This window comes from Eleutherodactylus coqui, chromosome 2 (genome assembly GCF_035609145.1).
Source record: "Eleutherodactylus coqui strain aEleCoq1 chromosome 2, aEleCoq1.hap1, whole genome shotgun sequence".
NCBI lineage: Eukaryota > Metazoa > Chordata > Amphibia > Anura > Eleutherodactylidae > Eleutherodactylus > Eleutherodactylus coqui.
The window spans coordinates 72,551,326-72,567,697 of NC_089838.1; the positions used below are offsets into that span (position 1 = coordinate 72,551,326).

General features: G+C 41.0%; 1 protein-coding gene across 8 annotated transcripts in view; it reads right to left on the reverse strand.

Annotated features, from left to right (window-relative positions):
* Positions 1-16,372, reverse strand: part of TENM2 (teneurin transmembrane protein 2) — a 1,550,877-nt gene that overhangs the window by 192,800 nt on the left and 1,341,705 nt on the right. For 4 of the 8 annotated variants that reach the window (XM_066591117.1, XM_066591125.1, XM_066591124.1 and 1 more), the window contains 3 exons: positions 9,544-9,738; positions 7,344-7,544; positions 3,276-3,461 (listed from right to left, as the gene is read on the reverse strand). In XM_066591117.1, the coding sequence (XP_066447214.1) occupies positions 3,276-3,461; positions 7,344-7,544; positions 9,544-9,738 (582 nt within the window). Of the gene's footprint in view, positions 1-674; positions 705-3,248; positions 3,462-7,343; positions 7,545-9,543; positions 9,739-16,372 lie in introns of all 8 variants that reach the window. The other 4 variants (XM_066591120.1, XM_066591121.1, XM_066591118.1 and 1 more) reach the window with 2 other exon arrangements.

Here is a 16,372-nt window from a genome sequence, read left to right on the forward strand (position 1 = left end):
AGGAAGAATATATTTGTCTCTGGGGGTTACTCACATAGCAAGTACATTCTGTTCTGGAACTGACTCATACAGAGTTAAGCAAGTGCAAAGGATTCTGGATGCGGGAATGCAAATGAGCACAGAAAGTTACTTGTAGGGCAAAGTTATTAATCATGTCTTCGTGTATATATGGCTTCAATTAAGATTGTTGATAAAATTTGAATTATGAAAAGATACCTTAGGATATGTCCTGAAACTGATTATATTCTTACTCAAAGTACCAAGATTTTTGAAAATTAAGCTTGTAACCCCGCTGTTGCTGGAGTGAGCAATTCTGTTGAGAGAGACTATAATAATCTGAAAAACCTTATCTGCCAGGAGAAACAATCTGGTTCTAATGCACTAGGGACAGTATTTGACCTTTTTAGTCACATTTGGTTGTTCAGGCAAACAAAATCTATATTTCCATGCAATGCATAGGGACAGAAAGAGGAAATTTAAATTAATCTGTAAAGACGAAACCTACGGTGTTTGCTACTTGCTTCTATAATTTATTTTCCTGGCACTGTAAGCACATAGCCTACTAATTAATCATACAACAAAGAGGTCCTTGATACTGAACACATTCATGCACATCCTTAGCAAGTTGCGCTCGGCCTCTCTGCAGCATCTAATATCTCATGGTCCAATCTAACTTTTTAGTACTTTCAGGTCTCGGTAATGTTCTTCTACGTTTAGAACAATGCTGAGTTGAATGTGGTATTACTATTTATATACTGCTTTTCCAACTGTACTATATCATACAACTATTTATCACTATATAACTAAAAGATTACTTGGTGTTGAAACATGAAGAAGAAAAAAAATGTAGTTGTGTTCAGATAAACATTACCAGGTATCAGAAACGGGACCTGGCCTGTTGACGAGGATGAAACTCTACTATAGTGGCTAATGAGCACTTTGCTTTTCCCTATGTTGGAAGGACTCATTGGTCAGTAAGTCCACCATTAGGAACAGGGGGCAAATGGTGGAAGGAGGAGAAAGTTGTGGCACAGGGGGGTCAAGTTGTGGTACAGAGGAAAGGGGGCACAGGGGAAGGGGAGACAAGTGATGGCTTCAGGTGCACTGTATTGTGAATGAATGTCTCTGGAGTCATCATCACTAGGGGAGGTTACTATTTAATAATTCTTAAATAATGAATTAATTCAATTCATTAAATATTTCAACACATTTGTATTATTTTTTAAAAGAGCCCACTAGGACAAAGAGAGTATATGGATCGGGCTCAGCAGCCGAGCCCACTCCATATGCAGCAGATGGCAGCTGAATTCTATGTGCATAGTGGTGATGGTGGGACGCCATTTGCCTTATCTTCCTAAGACGCAAAAAGACCTTTTCCCAACTTTGATTACAATCCCCTATGGCTATGTTCACCTTCAATAAGCATACAGACATTATACATACTATACCTTTGAACAACTGCCCCATGAGAAATTATTTAAATTGGACTAAATATTTGCACCACCATAGTAATATCCTGACCTGTATATATTATAATACATACATATATTCAATAATATAACGTGGTCAATATACGTTATATGCTTACGAACAGTACTTAATGATCTTATCACTGTCCAATTCAGTCATGTGTTCAAATGGCTAAACTGAAAAAAAAGGAAATAATTGGCTTAGGTAAAAAGAATATTCAAATGATTGATGAGGGGAACCCATCTCTAGGACAAGCTTCTAAAACTCTATAGGCATTGCTGTATATACTGTACATTCCCAAGTACTACTCATATTACAGAAGCCTGCTTTTCCCAATTTTTGCCATTCATTAGAACACAGCATTATGGGGGTTGTAAGACATTACAAAATAGTCAACTTTTTTGTCTCCCAGAAACAGTATCACTCTTGCCCTTGGGCTGCATCAAGTATTGCAGCTCAGCCTTTTTCCTTTGAATGTGATTGAACTTTAATATCAAAAACGTCACATAAACAAATTTGGTGCTATTCATTGGAACAAAAAAAAGTAGACTCTTTTTTTACTAGTATTGTTGAACAACCCTTTCAGATTCAATCTTATGACGATCAGGTGATTGTCACGGTTCTGGCTGCTGTCACTCCCAGCAACAGCTGATTTCGCCTGAGGAAGCAAAGGCCAGATAGATGTAGTATGAGTAGCTCTCCCAGAAAAAACAATCCCTTGGAGCCAGGGGCGTAACTAAAGGCTCAGGGGCCCTGATGCAAAAGGTGAGCTGGGGCCCGCCCTCTATCTGTATCTGTACCTGTACCCATACCTAAACCATGCTGCACAGAGACATAACTTGAAGCTTCTGGGCCCAATGCAAAACCTTTAACAGGGCCCCCAACTATAATGCTTTATTCATAGTACTGGGCTCCCTATATGGAGAAGAGAGGCCTTATGGGCCCCCAAAGGCTCCTGGGCCCGGGTGCAACCGCATCCCCTGCACCCTCTATAGTTACGCCCCTGCTTGGAGCTCTCTGCTCTGCTCAGACGGGGGGGGGGGGGGGGGGGGGAAGGTTGGCCGGAGCATGGGACCCCCAACTGTGCCCATTAACCCAAACAAGCCATATGGACAGGGGTTGTTTACGCAAGACAACCCCTTTACTCTCACCAAATGTATTGGCAAGAAGTTGTTTGTACATTCATTTCTACCTTATTTCCATTCTGCCTATTTATCTTTTGTAACATTTGCCATTTTTACTGTAAGATGCCTCGATGGAAAGTCATTTTTATGCTCTTTTTTTAATATTGCACTGTCAGAGCCTGGATTTTATTTCATTACATGTTGCTATTGGTGCTAGATTCCATTATGCTTCTTTGTCATTTTACTTAAGAACAGTGGTCAAACACTTTTTTAAAATTCATTCTAGCTCACATGCTAAAAAGCCTTTGGCCAATGTTCTGAATTACAAGATATGATCATTGTCAAAAGCAATGCCCCATTAAGGTTTGCCACAACTGCTGTAATACAAATACTATTGACCTACTACAGAAATCGATGATAACTGCATGTTATGCTACATTCTTTACATGTTGTGGGAAAAAATTGTAATACTAGAGTTGGCAGGATTATTGTAACACGCAATTGTTGCCATTCAATAATCATATGGCACGTCTCTGAATGCTAACCATTTATTCACTAGTTCTCAGTTTGTACTCTGCAGTTGAGAAATAAAGGCTCCCTTGATGGAACAAAACAGAACAGCGATATGTTGTATGAGAATAAAGCAATATGTGCCTCTTTCGATGCCCGTCGTTTGCCTACCAATGGTGCAGTGCTCCCCATTCCAGCCCTCTCTGCAGTCACATTTTCCATCTTTGCAAGTTCCATGTTCAGTGCAGCGAGGGTGGCAGACACGTTGGTCACATGCCACCCCAGTCCACCCTTCTTCGCAACGACATGCTCCGCCAACACAAACACCATGAGTGCCGCAGTCCACAGAGCATACCTCTGCAACGAACAAGAAGAAGAAGTAAGAATACAAAACTTTTGCCAAGTAGCTAAAACAAGAGATGCTTAAGATCATAGTCATGACACCCATCTGTAAATGGTCACGATGCCACCATCAATACAGTGCGTATTATGAATGTAGGATAATAAATGCATATACCACCAGTAGAACAGACAGATTGTGCCTATCAGATCTGTGAAATAAAATGAGCACTTGCATTGGGTGACCATACAAAGTATCAAAGCACTTTACCGAGACCGAGTCCATAAATTCCCCCACCAGACAGAAGAGATCTATTCATATCTATCTTGTCATTCAGTTTTAATCTTTTTTTAACCAATTTATTTAAATATGATTACATGCATTTATGCTGTCAGTCAACTCTATAAAGTTAAGCGGACGCTTTTGAAACATCTACTACCTGGTAATTCGGACTGCAATTCAAATGTTAGCTTTAAGCTTTTTATCTCTTTGTAAGGCTGCAGAAAATGAGCCTCGAAAATGATTGCTAGTCCAAACAAACAACAAAAAACCCCTCACTGGTCGTTGATTGTGGTGGTAAAATACAATTAAGTGCTCATTGCCTGTTTTCTCGTTCACTGGTTCACCTCTTCTCTGCTGTAAAATGATGATTGAGCTTTGTCTTATGCATCATTCATAGACCATTATACGACGCATTTGATATGCTTTCAGTTATTCTCAGAATTATGTTCACATTACTATTTAAAGGGATGGGAAATGCTGAAGAACTTTAATTTGCGATTGTACCGGAATGTCATCAGGCATCCCATCTATATATACATCAAGTGACTTGAATGGTTTTACATATATATTAATGCAGGGAACTTTGTAGGGCAGGAGAGGAAAAGATTCAATGAAGAAATGTGTGCAGCTGAATTTCTGAATGGATGTTCCCGGATTCCGGCAGAAACTACATTTCTAGAGCAGATAAGAGCATTACAAAGTCATCCATCTATCTGCAGGGGAGCTACTGCGCATACTTGGGAAGGATTTTTGCAGGTCAGCAGCCTGTAGTAGGTTATAAAACAGTCTTTGGTTTCTGCTAACTACACATATGACTGTACCAATGGCTCAGCGCTCTACGGCTTCGGCTCATAGAGATTTAAAGCGAAATAGCAACCTGGCAAACCGCAACAATTACGCTATATAGTTAACAGCTGTATTACCCTGGATTATGATCAATGGGAATATTCACGTAAACAGAAACATAATGGGGAAAATATAGCCAGGAAAACGCACCAGAGTTCCATCCAAACAGCGCCAATAAAAGAGGAGTACATAGTGTATGCCAAAATTATTGTATGTTTTAGATACGGGTTGTTTCCACCTAGACAGTTTTGGAAAGGGTCTAAAAAATGTGAGGCTACGAATCCTGTGCAATGTGCCAAATACTGCTCTAAATGCAAGTCAGCCATGACATGGACTAATGGATTGAAAATAGTTTAACATACCTAGCGGGTTGTGCCAAATTTATCATGCTGCACATGCCACTTGAGTAAATGCAAATAAGGGAGATGGAATAATACATCTGCAGCGCCACCTATTAGAAGGCAGCATTCCTGCAAGTCAATGTTAGACTCTTTATACAAGCCTTGTAGCAATCACTGGGAAATAAGGGACAAACACCCCAAAACAGCTGTCTGTGTATGGATTTTGGCTTGGCTTTCAATTCCCAGTCATTGTTACAAGGCTTCTATGAAGTGTCTAACATTGACTTACAGGAATGCTGCCTTCCAATAGGTAGCGCTGCAGAGGTATTGTTTCATCTCGATTATTTGATTACCCAGAGCAGCATGAATGGCCTTTTAAGTCTCCTCACTCAGTCTCCCTAAGGAGAAAAGATAGCGTTCCTGACGAGTAAATGTAACATAATTTACACCATTTTTGTCAACTTTGTTACTTTTGATACATTTCTTTTATAGTGACTCTCTGATCTCTGACCAATGAAGATGGTCTGGGTACAGCAATGGTAATCTAAGAAGCAACACGCTGCTTTTATTGGTTAGTGCCACTCACGTGAGCACCATTGGCCAATCAGAGCAATAGTGTCTTAGACTAGAAATTCAAGGTGTTCATCAGGTAATCAAAGAAGCTGTGTGGCCACCTTGGTTTGCCCAGGACCCCAGGGTTGCTTTAATTAGACCTATTGATGAAAAATGTTTACAAGGAAAACTGGCCTCACATGGCAGCTTATCACTGCTGAGCTTTGATTAAAAAAAAGTGGAAAAGTGACATCTTAGTTATTGTTTGCTATTGGAAACAAGGCTAGATTTACAGTTTTAATGAACTAGGCCAAAGATTGAGTGAGATTTTTCAATAATGCATACAATTTTTTCTTCTATTATCAACTGCATTACTGCAACATCATGAAGCTTTTTTCTGTTCAGACTTGTAATTGTTTAGGACACATCCATCTTTAGTACTGCCATACCTTTGACAACTTTTGGATTGGGCATCCAGGACATATGGCAGGACTAGATAGTTAGGTCACACACAATTCTCTTGACAATCCCTTCTCTCCTTTTTTTTTTTTACTGTTGCCCCTTCCTATCATTCCTTATCGTTTTTATAGTTACTAAATATAGTTATAGTTATTCTTTTTCTGTGTTCTTAAAGGGACTCAAAATGTATCCCTTATCTATGGGACAGGTGTTAGGTGTCCGATTAGTAGGGATCTGACCACTGGGACACCCATTGATCACAAGAATGATTGGGGTCCTTTGTCCACCTGTATAAATGGAACAGCAGGTGAGCATGCGTGCTGAAGCTACATTCTTGTTATTTTGTATAGCACCAACTTATTCCTCAGCGCTTTCAGATAATTTATTACCTCCCACCAAGCTGGGTACTCATTTTACCGACCACAGAAGGACGGAAGGCTGAGTTGACCTTGAGCCAGCTACCTAAACCAAGCGGGGATTGATCTTGCAACCTTCAGGTCGTGAGCGAGAGCTTAGGACTGCATTTCTGCTGCCTTAGCACTTTGCGCCACATGGGGCAGCAAGAGATAGGTGAGCATTGTACTTGGCTTCTTTTCAGCTGTCTTATAGACATTGAATAGTGCGTTCCTACGGCCCTTAAAATGATGGACATAAGAACATCACTGTCGAAATCATTGGTGGTCCCAGTGGTTGGACTCCTACGATCAGAACCTTATCATGTATCCTGTGGATTGAGAGTTTTGATTCTGGGAAAACATATTTTCTTTTCTCTTTGTAATGCTCTGAAGTACGGCTGGTAAAAGAACGACTGAGTACTTTGTCCATTTTTTGGTAGAATTTAAAGGACAGTTGTATTGCTGCAGTGTTTAAGACAGGTTTTCATTACCTTCATGGGACTCTAATGCACTTTTATCTGATGTGTTGTGTAGCTATAATTGCATTACAGAAGGTTAAATGTTCCATAAAATGTCTGTTACTTTGTACTTTACAAACTTTTTTTAGTAAAATTAATTAAGAACCTAAAACGCCCAATGACAACCTGATCTACAAATCAGTGAGTAATGTTGGGTATTTTGCTGAAGACCAAAGATCAAAGACGTTGTGTCAATGTGTCCAGAGGCTGACCTACTTAATTACATCTCAAAGTGATGTCCATTTGTAGTGAGGTCTCTCTGAGGCACAGCGCTGTGATGCCTTCATTTATAAACGATTTAGAGGGCAAGCTAACTTAACAAAAAGTGCAAAAAAAATCATGTGCAATGATAAATATAAAGTCAATGCAAGCTTATCGCATATAGTGATCTACAGCATCAAAACAGCAATTTCTGTTAATTCTCCATCTATTTACTACACATGAGCGATCTATTACTGCAAAAAGTATACAAAAAAATGAAATCCAGTATGAAATATTTTTCTTACCAACAGAGCAATCAGGGCCCATCCAGTTGGGATCACAGCTACACAGACCTGTGTCGGTGAGGTAGGTCCCGTGTCCACTACACTGATCTGGACACTGAGTCCTAGGTAATTCACAGTTCTGGCCACCCCAGCCAGGACTACAGAGACATTCTTTATTCACACACACTCCATGGTTGGAGCATGTTGGGTCAATACAATCCACTAAAATAGCAGACAGAGAATGGATTACATTAAAATGCAAACAAAACAGTCAAAAAACAATAGATATGGGGTTACAATCATCTTCACATAACTATGGAAACACTTTGTTTTGTCATCCTATGCAGAATTTGAGTTACATTTTACTTTCCTTTCCAATCATTTCTAAAGATAGCCTCGAATCACCGAGCCTTAACAATGCAGTGGTGCTAAAATGTTGTCCGTTTCCATGAGCGACCAGCAAAGTTTGGAAAGCAGCTAAATACAAAACTGTATGCAGAAGTAGCAGGCAGCATAAAACTGGAACACAAAAATGTAAAGTATTTGGAAAGTTACTGAACTTTTCATACGGCTCTGACTTGTGAGATGCCTTTCCTTCTAGAACGGTCTATTTTTCGACAGTTGCTCAAGTGACTTCAACACGAGCTTCCGTCATGGTACAGTTCCCATTTAATCCTGGAAGAATACATCTCTTTGGACATTAAACATCTTTTCCTCTTAGTGTCTGAATGGGATTTAGTGTGTGTTTTGGCTTTGTGTAATGTCAGAAATGACATTTCCCTGGATTGCTCCATAAGAGAAGATTACAAGGGATTTTTTTTTTCATCCCAACATGGCCCATTCTTAATTCCGGTCACTGACATGCTCACCGGCTATCTTCACAAGCACGATTTGGTCTTTTATGACAGAATGTAAATTTTATACCTTCAACTATTAAAAATCATGGTAGAACAGAATGGTCACGGGAGGCACTTCAAATTTTATGTCACTGTCACCACGACGTAGAGCGATAAAATTAATATGTTTAAATGGTACAGTGGAAGAATTAAGTGAAAATCAGAATTATTACTGTATGAACTGCATTGCCTTCGGCAAGGGATAAAGTGCAGCTAATAACAAGGTACTTAAAGGGTTTCTGGACTCCTTTATATTTCAGAGCAGGGAATTTCCACCCGAAGGCTACAGGAAAACATAACATAGGTATATAGATCGGCTATGTGAGCAGTACATACTGTCCAACCCCACTGAACCGTGAATTACATTTATGACGGTAAAGGCCGTTGAAAAATGACTCGACCACAAGACTGGCAAATACAACAGTGCTAAGTTAACCTAATTTGTCATTTTCAGTTAGGTCCGTGCCGCAACGGAGTGCAAAATCTGACAAATGTTCCATTTCATTTTCCATTGCAAATTTGTTAATAGAGCAACAGTGTTTATGCGGCAGAATATATGGATCCTATTGATTTCCATGCCACTTTCATTTCAGGTGAATTGTTTGGACGACATAGTATGATGAATATCCCAACTAAAAAGCTTAAGTTGAATAAAAAATACAGCTGACTCAAGAGTTCTCCGTTCCATTCTGTACTCTGATAAGGGCACATGAATGACACGGTTTCATTAGGTTTTTTTTTTAGGAGTAATCGATACCGTCAACTGCATAATATTATAGTAATGCGTAAAATTTTATATTTAGTCGAATGTCAGAATGGTCCTAGCAAATAGATGGGAAAGGGGGATTTAACCTTTTATTTGAAGTCACTATTATTAAACGCATGGTGCCATAGGAAACGGTGGCTTCTCTAGACAATGTTGTGGCGGAGGATTTGTGGCCTGGATCCAGACTTTCACTTAATACAGGACACTTCATAAGCAGTCATTCATCATCCTATACTATAATCATTTGGAGTATCTTTGGCAGCAGGTTCCTAGTGCATTTCAATGACTGATGTCTGCATGCCTTGTACTCCTGCTCTCATTGATATATATTTAAATGCTCCGCTAAACAGAAGGCTATTTTACCACTTACCATATGTCTCACATAAAAAAGCTATGAAAACTTGTTAATTCATTACGTGGTAGACCATTTAACAAAAAAAAAAAAAAATCTGTAATATAGAGTGTTCGTCTATATTAGTTGACTAATTATAAGTGACGTCTGTCCAAAACATAACCAACGACTCACTTATCTCCAGCATATCATTAATAGGAGATGTACCTTCTTCACAATTGTCCCCTTTGAATCCGGCAGAGCATATACAGTTCCCTTCTATGCAAGAGCCATGGGTGCTGCAGGTGGGGTCGATGCACTGACTGCTGGGTACATCACATTCTGCCCCTTTCCAGCCGCTGTAGCAGATGCAAGTGCCCTTGGAGTATTGCCCGTTGCCACTGCACAAGACCGGGCATGCGGCTGAAATACATGATAGAAGAAGAGAGAAGAGAGACAAAGCAAATGTTAATGTTTGCATGTGCACACAGGATTTGCAATATAAGTTAATCAAGCAATACTCGTGTGGTTTTAGATAGGCTACGTATTGATTCATCTCAGTGCGCTGTGACCTCTTTATAAATATATTTAATTTGTGTAATATGAAATCCAATACTCTTTGATTTTGGCAATGATACCCAGGCTATGTATTGAGCAGCTGCTGTAAAGCTGCATGAATGACAATCACCGGCACACACCGTTATTGCGATAGCTCATGTACAACATAATACTTTATTTCCAGAGGAAAATGAGAAAGAGATAAGTCTCCTCACCGATAAAGGAAAAGAAAGTTTCATTACAGCGCTGAAAGAGCGATGCAGAATGTAAACTAACGTCAAGACTAGGACCATATTCAGGGGTTTAAAAGGTCAATGATGAAACAACAGTCTGAAATCTCGCCGCGCCGCTCGGCTCCATATATATAGCTCACTACACATAGCTGACACTACTACAAAACATTCAACCTTTTTTTATGGTGTAACAAGGCAGAATGCCACCACAGAATTACTGCTGACCTAGGCCGTGTGTGGTTTGTGGCCTATTTTCAGCAACACTTTATATTTCTACTATATACAGTATATGTACAATGCAAGAACGGGTCACAAGGCTGCAAACTGAATAACCTCAATTTTGATAACCTCCCTGGATATTGTAGTCTGCCCATTCCATTTATTACTTTAGTTGCTTGTCTTTGAACCCTATCAAGCTCTCATATGTCTTTCTTGAGTACCGATGCCCAAAACTGTCCATGTGAGGTCTGATTAGTAACTTGTAAAGAGGAAGAACAATGTTCTTGTCATGTGTCCCTAGATCTCTTTTTATGCACCCCATGATCCTATTTGCCTTGGCAGCAGCTGCCTGACACTGGTTGCTTTGGTTAAGCTTGGAGTTAACTAAAGTTCCCAAGTCCTTTTCCATGTCAGTGTTTCCTATTTAATGTGTAATGGTGACTTATATTCCCTCTCCCCATGTGCAGGACCTTACATTTTACAGGCTTTGGAAAAATCAAGATAAAGGAGATCTAATGACTCTCCCCAATCCAGTCTAGGTCCTACTGTCTGGTATAAGCTGATCAGATTGGTTTCGCAGGAGCAACCCCACATAAAGCCATGCTGATATGGAAGTATACAGCTATTTTCAATGAGGTACCCTAGGCAGCATCTCTTATGAACCCCTCAAACATATTACCCCATTTTAGAAGTTAGACTTACTGGTCTAAAGTATCCAAGGTTACTATCATTTTTAGCTCTTAAAAATTGATGTTCTATCCACAGGATAGGTCATCAATAGCTAGTTGGTCAAGGTCTGCTGCCCGAGACCCCAACTGATTAGCTGTTTGCTCAGCCAGCTGTGCCCCAGTATGGAGTAGGGAGTGCATATCTCCGTACATTGTGCAGTGGACGACCGTGGTATTGCAGACCCAACTCCTGTACACTTTAATGGAAGCTTTACCATCACAGGACACATCACAAGGTACAGAAATATCTGTTATAGGAACACAGTTGGCCCAGTGAAGAGCAGATTAGTCCGGGTCCTAGGCAGCAGACCCCTGCCAATTAGTTATTGATGAACTATCCTCTGGATAGCTCATCAATTTTTAAGACCATCCCACAGCACTTTTACTGTATTTTTACATATTCCACTGAGCACCCTGTGCCCCCACAGTGCTTCCATTAAAAAGACTGCTAGAGTATCCCTATAAGAAGCTGGAAAGATTTATTGTTATCACACCTAAAGGATTGTCTAATGAAGACAATCCCTTCCATATGCACTATTAGGGGAAGTAAAAAGGAAAATGAGTGGCTGACTACATAGTAACATAATATGTAAGGCTGAATGAAGACAATGTCCATCTAGTTCAGCTTGTTTATCCTCCTATGTTGTTGATCCAGAGGAAGGCAAAAACCCCAAGAGCAGAAGCCAATTAGCCCATTTGGGGGGAAATTCCTTCCCGACTCCCTAATGGCAATCAGACTAATCCCTGGATCAACCCCTAATAGTTCCCACCTGACTGTATACCCGGATTAACAATTAACCTAAGATTTATATCCTGTAATGTCCTTCCGCTCCAGAAAGACATCAAGTCCCCTTTTAAACTCCTCTATGGATTTTGCAATTACCACATCCTCAGGCAGAGAGTTCCACAGTCTCACTGCTCTTACAGTAAAGAACCCTTTTCTGTGTTGGCGATGAAACCTGCTTTCTTCTAGATGTAGTGGATGCCCTCTCATTACCGTTGCAGTCCTGGGTGTAAGCAGATCATGGGAGAGAACCTTGTATCGTCCCCTCATGTATTTATACATAGTTATTTGATCGCCCCTTAGCTGTCTTTTTTAAAGGGTAAATAATCCCAATTTCGATAGCCTCTCTGGGTATTCCAGTCCCGTCATTCCATGTATTAGTTTAGTTGCCCTTCTTTGAACCCCCTCAAGTGCTGCAACATCTTTCCTGAGCACCGGTGACCAGAACTGTACGCATTATTCCATGTGGGGCCTGACAAGTGCCTTATATAGTGGGAGGATAATGTTCTCGTCCTTCACCCCTATACCTCTTTTAACCCCTTGAGTGGCGGATTTCCTTCCACCCTGTCGTGCCCACCAGGGCCGGTTTTTTAAAATGGTCTAATCATTGAATTTCAACTAATTTTGCAGTTGCGTCTCAAGAGCCATAACTTTTTCATTTTTCCATTGACATGGCCATATAAGGGCTTGTTTTTTGCAGGACAAGTTGTGATTTTTTAAACAGGGGGGAGGAAAAAAAGAAATGGGGAAAAAAGAAAAAAAAGGGGCCATGTCATTAAGGGGTTAAATAATGCATTAACATCCTTTCCTGGGTCATTACGACGCATGGATACCACATGTGTGATTGTATTTTTGATTTTTTACAAAGTAAAGGGAGACAAGTGTTTTTATTATTTTTTTTTAATAATTTTTTAACTTTTTTTTTTTTGTCCCTTTAGGGGACTTCCACAGGGACCCATCAGGACCCCCTGATCACATTCCGGGGGTCCGATGGTGACAGCCCTTTACATGCTGCAGTGACAGCCCTTTACATGCTGCAGTCACATAGACTGCAGCATGTAAAGGGTTAACACAGCAGAGATCGGAGGTTTTCTCTGATCTCTGCTGTAAGAGCTACCGTGTTTCCCTGAAAATAAGGCAACCCCTGAAAATAAGACACCCACTGAAATTTGCAGAAGTCCCAAATATAAGGCACCCCCGATAGTAAGGCATAGTAAAGTGTGCAGACAAGTCAAGAGGCCTGTCCCCTGCTGCCATCCCCGTTGTCTCCTACCTCCAGATGTATAGGTAGATCTGCAGACAGTCTGCTGTTATTCTGTCCCTGCTGTGCTGTACAAGTGTGCTGTTGTGAGCTCCCCTTGCTGGCTGGAAAAGTCCATACTGTATGTTCTGTTCCTGCTGTACATGTCTGCTGTGATGAGCTCCCCCTGGTGGCCGGAAGCTGCAATACCATCCCTGCTTACAAGTGGTACAGGAACTTCTGTCTGCAGACAGGTACGTTACTTTACAGCCCTTATTTTTTTATGGCTCTGTGTGTGAGTCAGGCACCCTGTGTGTGATTCTTAAGGCTGGGTTCTCACAGAGCATATTTCCAGCGGAAATCTCGCGGTTTGGCCACAGCGATAAACAGCGAGATTTCTGCCGGGAAAGCGCTGCTTCAAAACCCACGGCACTCAGCCGCTTGTTTTGAAGCGACCTGGCTGCACGCTTTTCCATTTCTGTGGCCGGTGAATCCGCACCACAACACTGGCTTCTCCCAGCTTTACCGTGACAGATTTGCTGTCCCATGTGGACGAGATTTCTGAGAAATTTCGTCTACAAAGCTGGCCAATTGAGGGACTAGTGGCCACAGACGGATTTGCCACGGCGAAATAAGACACCCCCTGAAAATAAGACGTAGCGCATATTTGGGAGCAAAAATTAATATAAGACGCGTCTTATTTTCGGAGAAACAGGGTAGTACCTAGCTGTCCTCTGACAGCCAAGCACCAAGCTCTCCCTGCCACAGAGACGTTGCCGATGGTCTCTATGGCAACCTGTAAACAAAACAGGAGATTGCCGGCATATCGGCAGTATCTTCTGCTGGTTTTTCAAAGCCCTTGCACTGCTCTGTGTGGGTCTGTGCAGGCAGAGCACAATGCTACAGCTTGTGGCATTGTGCTCTGCAGCTCCCATAGTGATACATAGCCCGGAAATCTTCCGGGCTATGTCGCTATGAGCAGTGGAGCTCGTCCCGGAAAATTTCCGGGCGTGCCACTCAAGGGTGTTAATGCACACCAAGACTTTATTAGCTTTTGCAGCAGCTGTCTAGCATTGGTTACTCCAGTTTAATCTACAATCCACTAGTACCCCCAGGTCTTTTTCCCTATCACTTTTCCCTAGCAATACCCCATTAAGTGCATATGGATGACATCCGTGTCTCCTGCCCATGTGCATAACCTTACATTTATCAACATTGAACTTCATTTGCCATTTTTCTGCCCAATCCTCAGCTTATCTAGGCCCGTTTGTAGCCACACTTTGTCCTCCGTTGCATTGATTATATTGTATAATTTTGTGTCATCTGCAAATATTGATATTTTACTGTGCAGTTCCTCTATCAGGTCGTTGATAAATATATTGAACAGAATGGGGCCTAATACTGAGCCCTGTGGCACCCTGCTAGCGACGGTGGCCCAATCAGAGTATGAACCATTTATTACCACCCTCTGCTTTCTATCTGAGCCAATTCTTTATCCAGATACACACGTTTTCACTCAATCCGAGTTGTCTCCTTTTATATATCAGCCTATTATGCGGCACGGTGTCAAATGCTTTAGAGAAGTCCAGATACACAAGATCAATAGACTCTCCTAGGTCCAGCCTAGAGCTTACTTCATCGTTGAAGCTGATCAGATTGGTCTGACACGATCGACCCTTCATGAATCCATGCTGGTGAGGAGTTATACCGTTGTTCTCCTTGAGGTATTCTTCAATGGCGTCTCTCAGAAACCCCTCGAATATTTTTCCAGTTATTGAAGTGAGACTTACCGGCCTGTAGTTACCAGGCTCGCTTTTGGACCCCTTTTTATAAATTGGAATCACGTTGGCAATGCGCCAATCTAGTGGTACAACCCCGGTCTTGATAGTATCAATAAATATTAGATATAGCGGTCTAGCTATCTCCTCACTTAGTTCCCTTAGTACCCTTGGGTGTATTCCATCTGGGCCTGGCGATTTATCGATCTTAATCTTCTTTAACCTGTTCCGCACTTCCTACTGCGTTAGGTATGAGATATTTTGTGAGGGGTTCATTACGGTCCCCTGCATCTCATGTGGCAATTCCTTTTCGTTTGTGAATGCGCTTGAAAAGAAACTATTTAATAGGTTTGCCTTTTCTCCATCATCTTCAATGATTTCTCCTGCATTATTTGTTAAAGGGCCAGTGCTCTCGGTGCAAATCCTTTTGCTGTTAATATAGTTTACTAGCTTACCCGTCGCGCGTTGCTGCGAAGACAGACAGACATACATTCATTCGTTTTTATATATCTAGATAACAACCAATCACAGCGCAGCTTTCATGTTACCTCAGTGGTATAATATATAACAACCAATCACAGCGCAGCTTTCATGTTACCTTAGCAGTAAAAAATATAACAACCAATCACAGCGCAGCTTTCATGTTACCTGAGCAGTAAGAGAAATAACAACCAATCACAGCGCAACTTTTATTCTGCCTCAGCAATATAAAAATTAGCAACCAATCACAGCGCAGCTTTCATGTTACCTCTGCGGTATTATATATAGCAACCAATCACAGCACAGCTTTCATGTTACCTTAGTGGTATAATATATAACAACGAATCGCAGCACAGCTTTCATGCAACCTCAGTAGTATAAGAAGTAGCCACCAATCACAGCACAGCTTTCATTTTACCTCAGCATTCTCAATATCCAGCAATTGTCTTGCGAAACGTTCGGCGGATGCATCATTTTCTGGTTGAACACGCATCCTGTTGCTCGTAATGCCTTTTGCTTTCGTGCTTGAGATGGAAATCAAACGATCTTTGTCTGGGGGGCATAACTGTCGACGATGCTCGCACGCGCGGCACCTATCGTAGGATAGTTGTACTATGCCAGTAATCTTCCCAGGAGTGTACTCAACAACTTCCCAAAGTCTCATGGCAATTGGATGAATGGTGTAGTAATACATAAAGGACAGACAGACAGACATACATTCTTTTATATATATCAGGAAGTGAGAGAATTAGATTCCGTACGTAAAATTTGGACGCTAATTGTTTTGCACTTAGAATTGAATAATCGACTTGGGACCCATTAACTTTTCCTATTTATGACATAATCAATGCCCGTGCCAAATTTCAAGTTTCTATGTGAGAAAATTACATTCCGTATGTAAAATTTGGACGCTAATTCTTTTGCGCATAGAATTGAATAATGGAGTTGGGACCCATTAGCTTTTCCTATTTATGACATATTGAATGCCCGTGCAAATTTCAAGTTTCTATGTGAGAAAATTACATTCTGTACGTAAA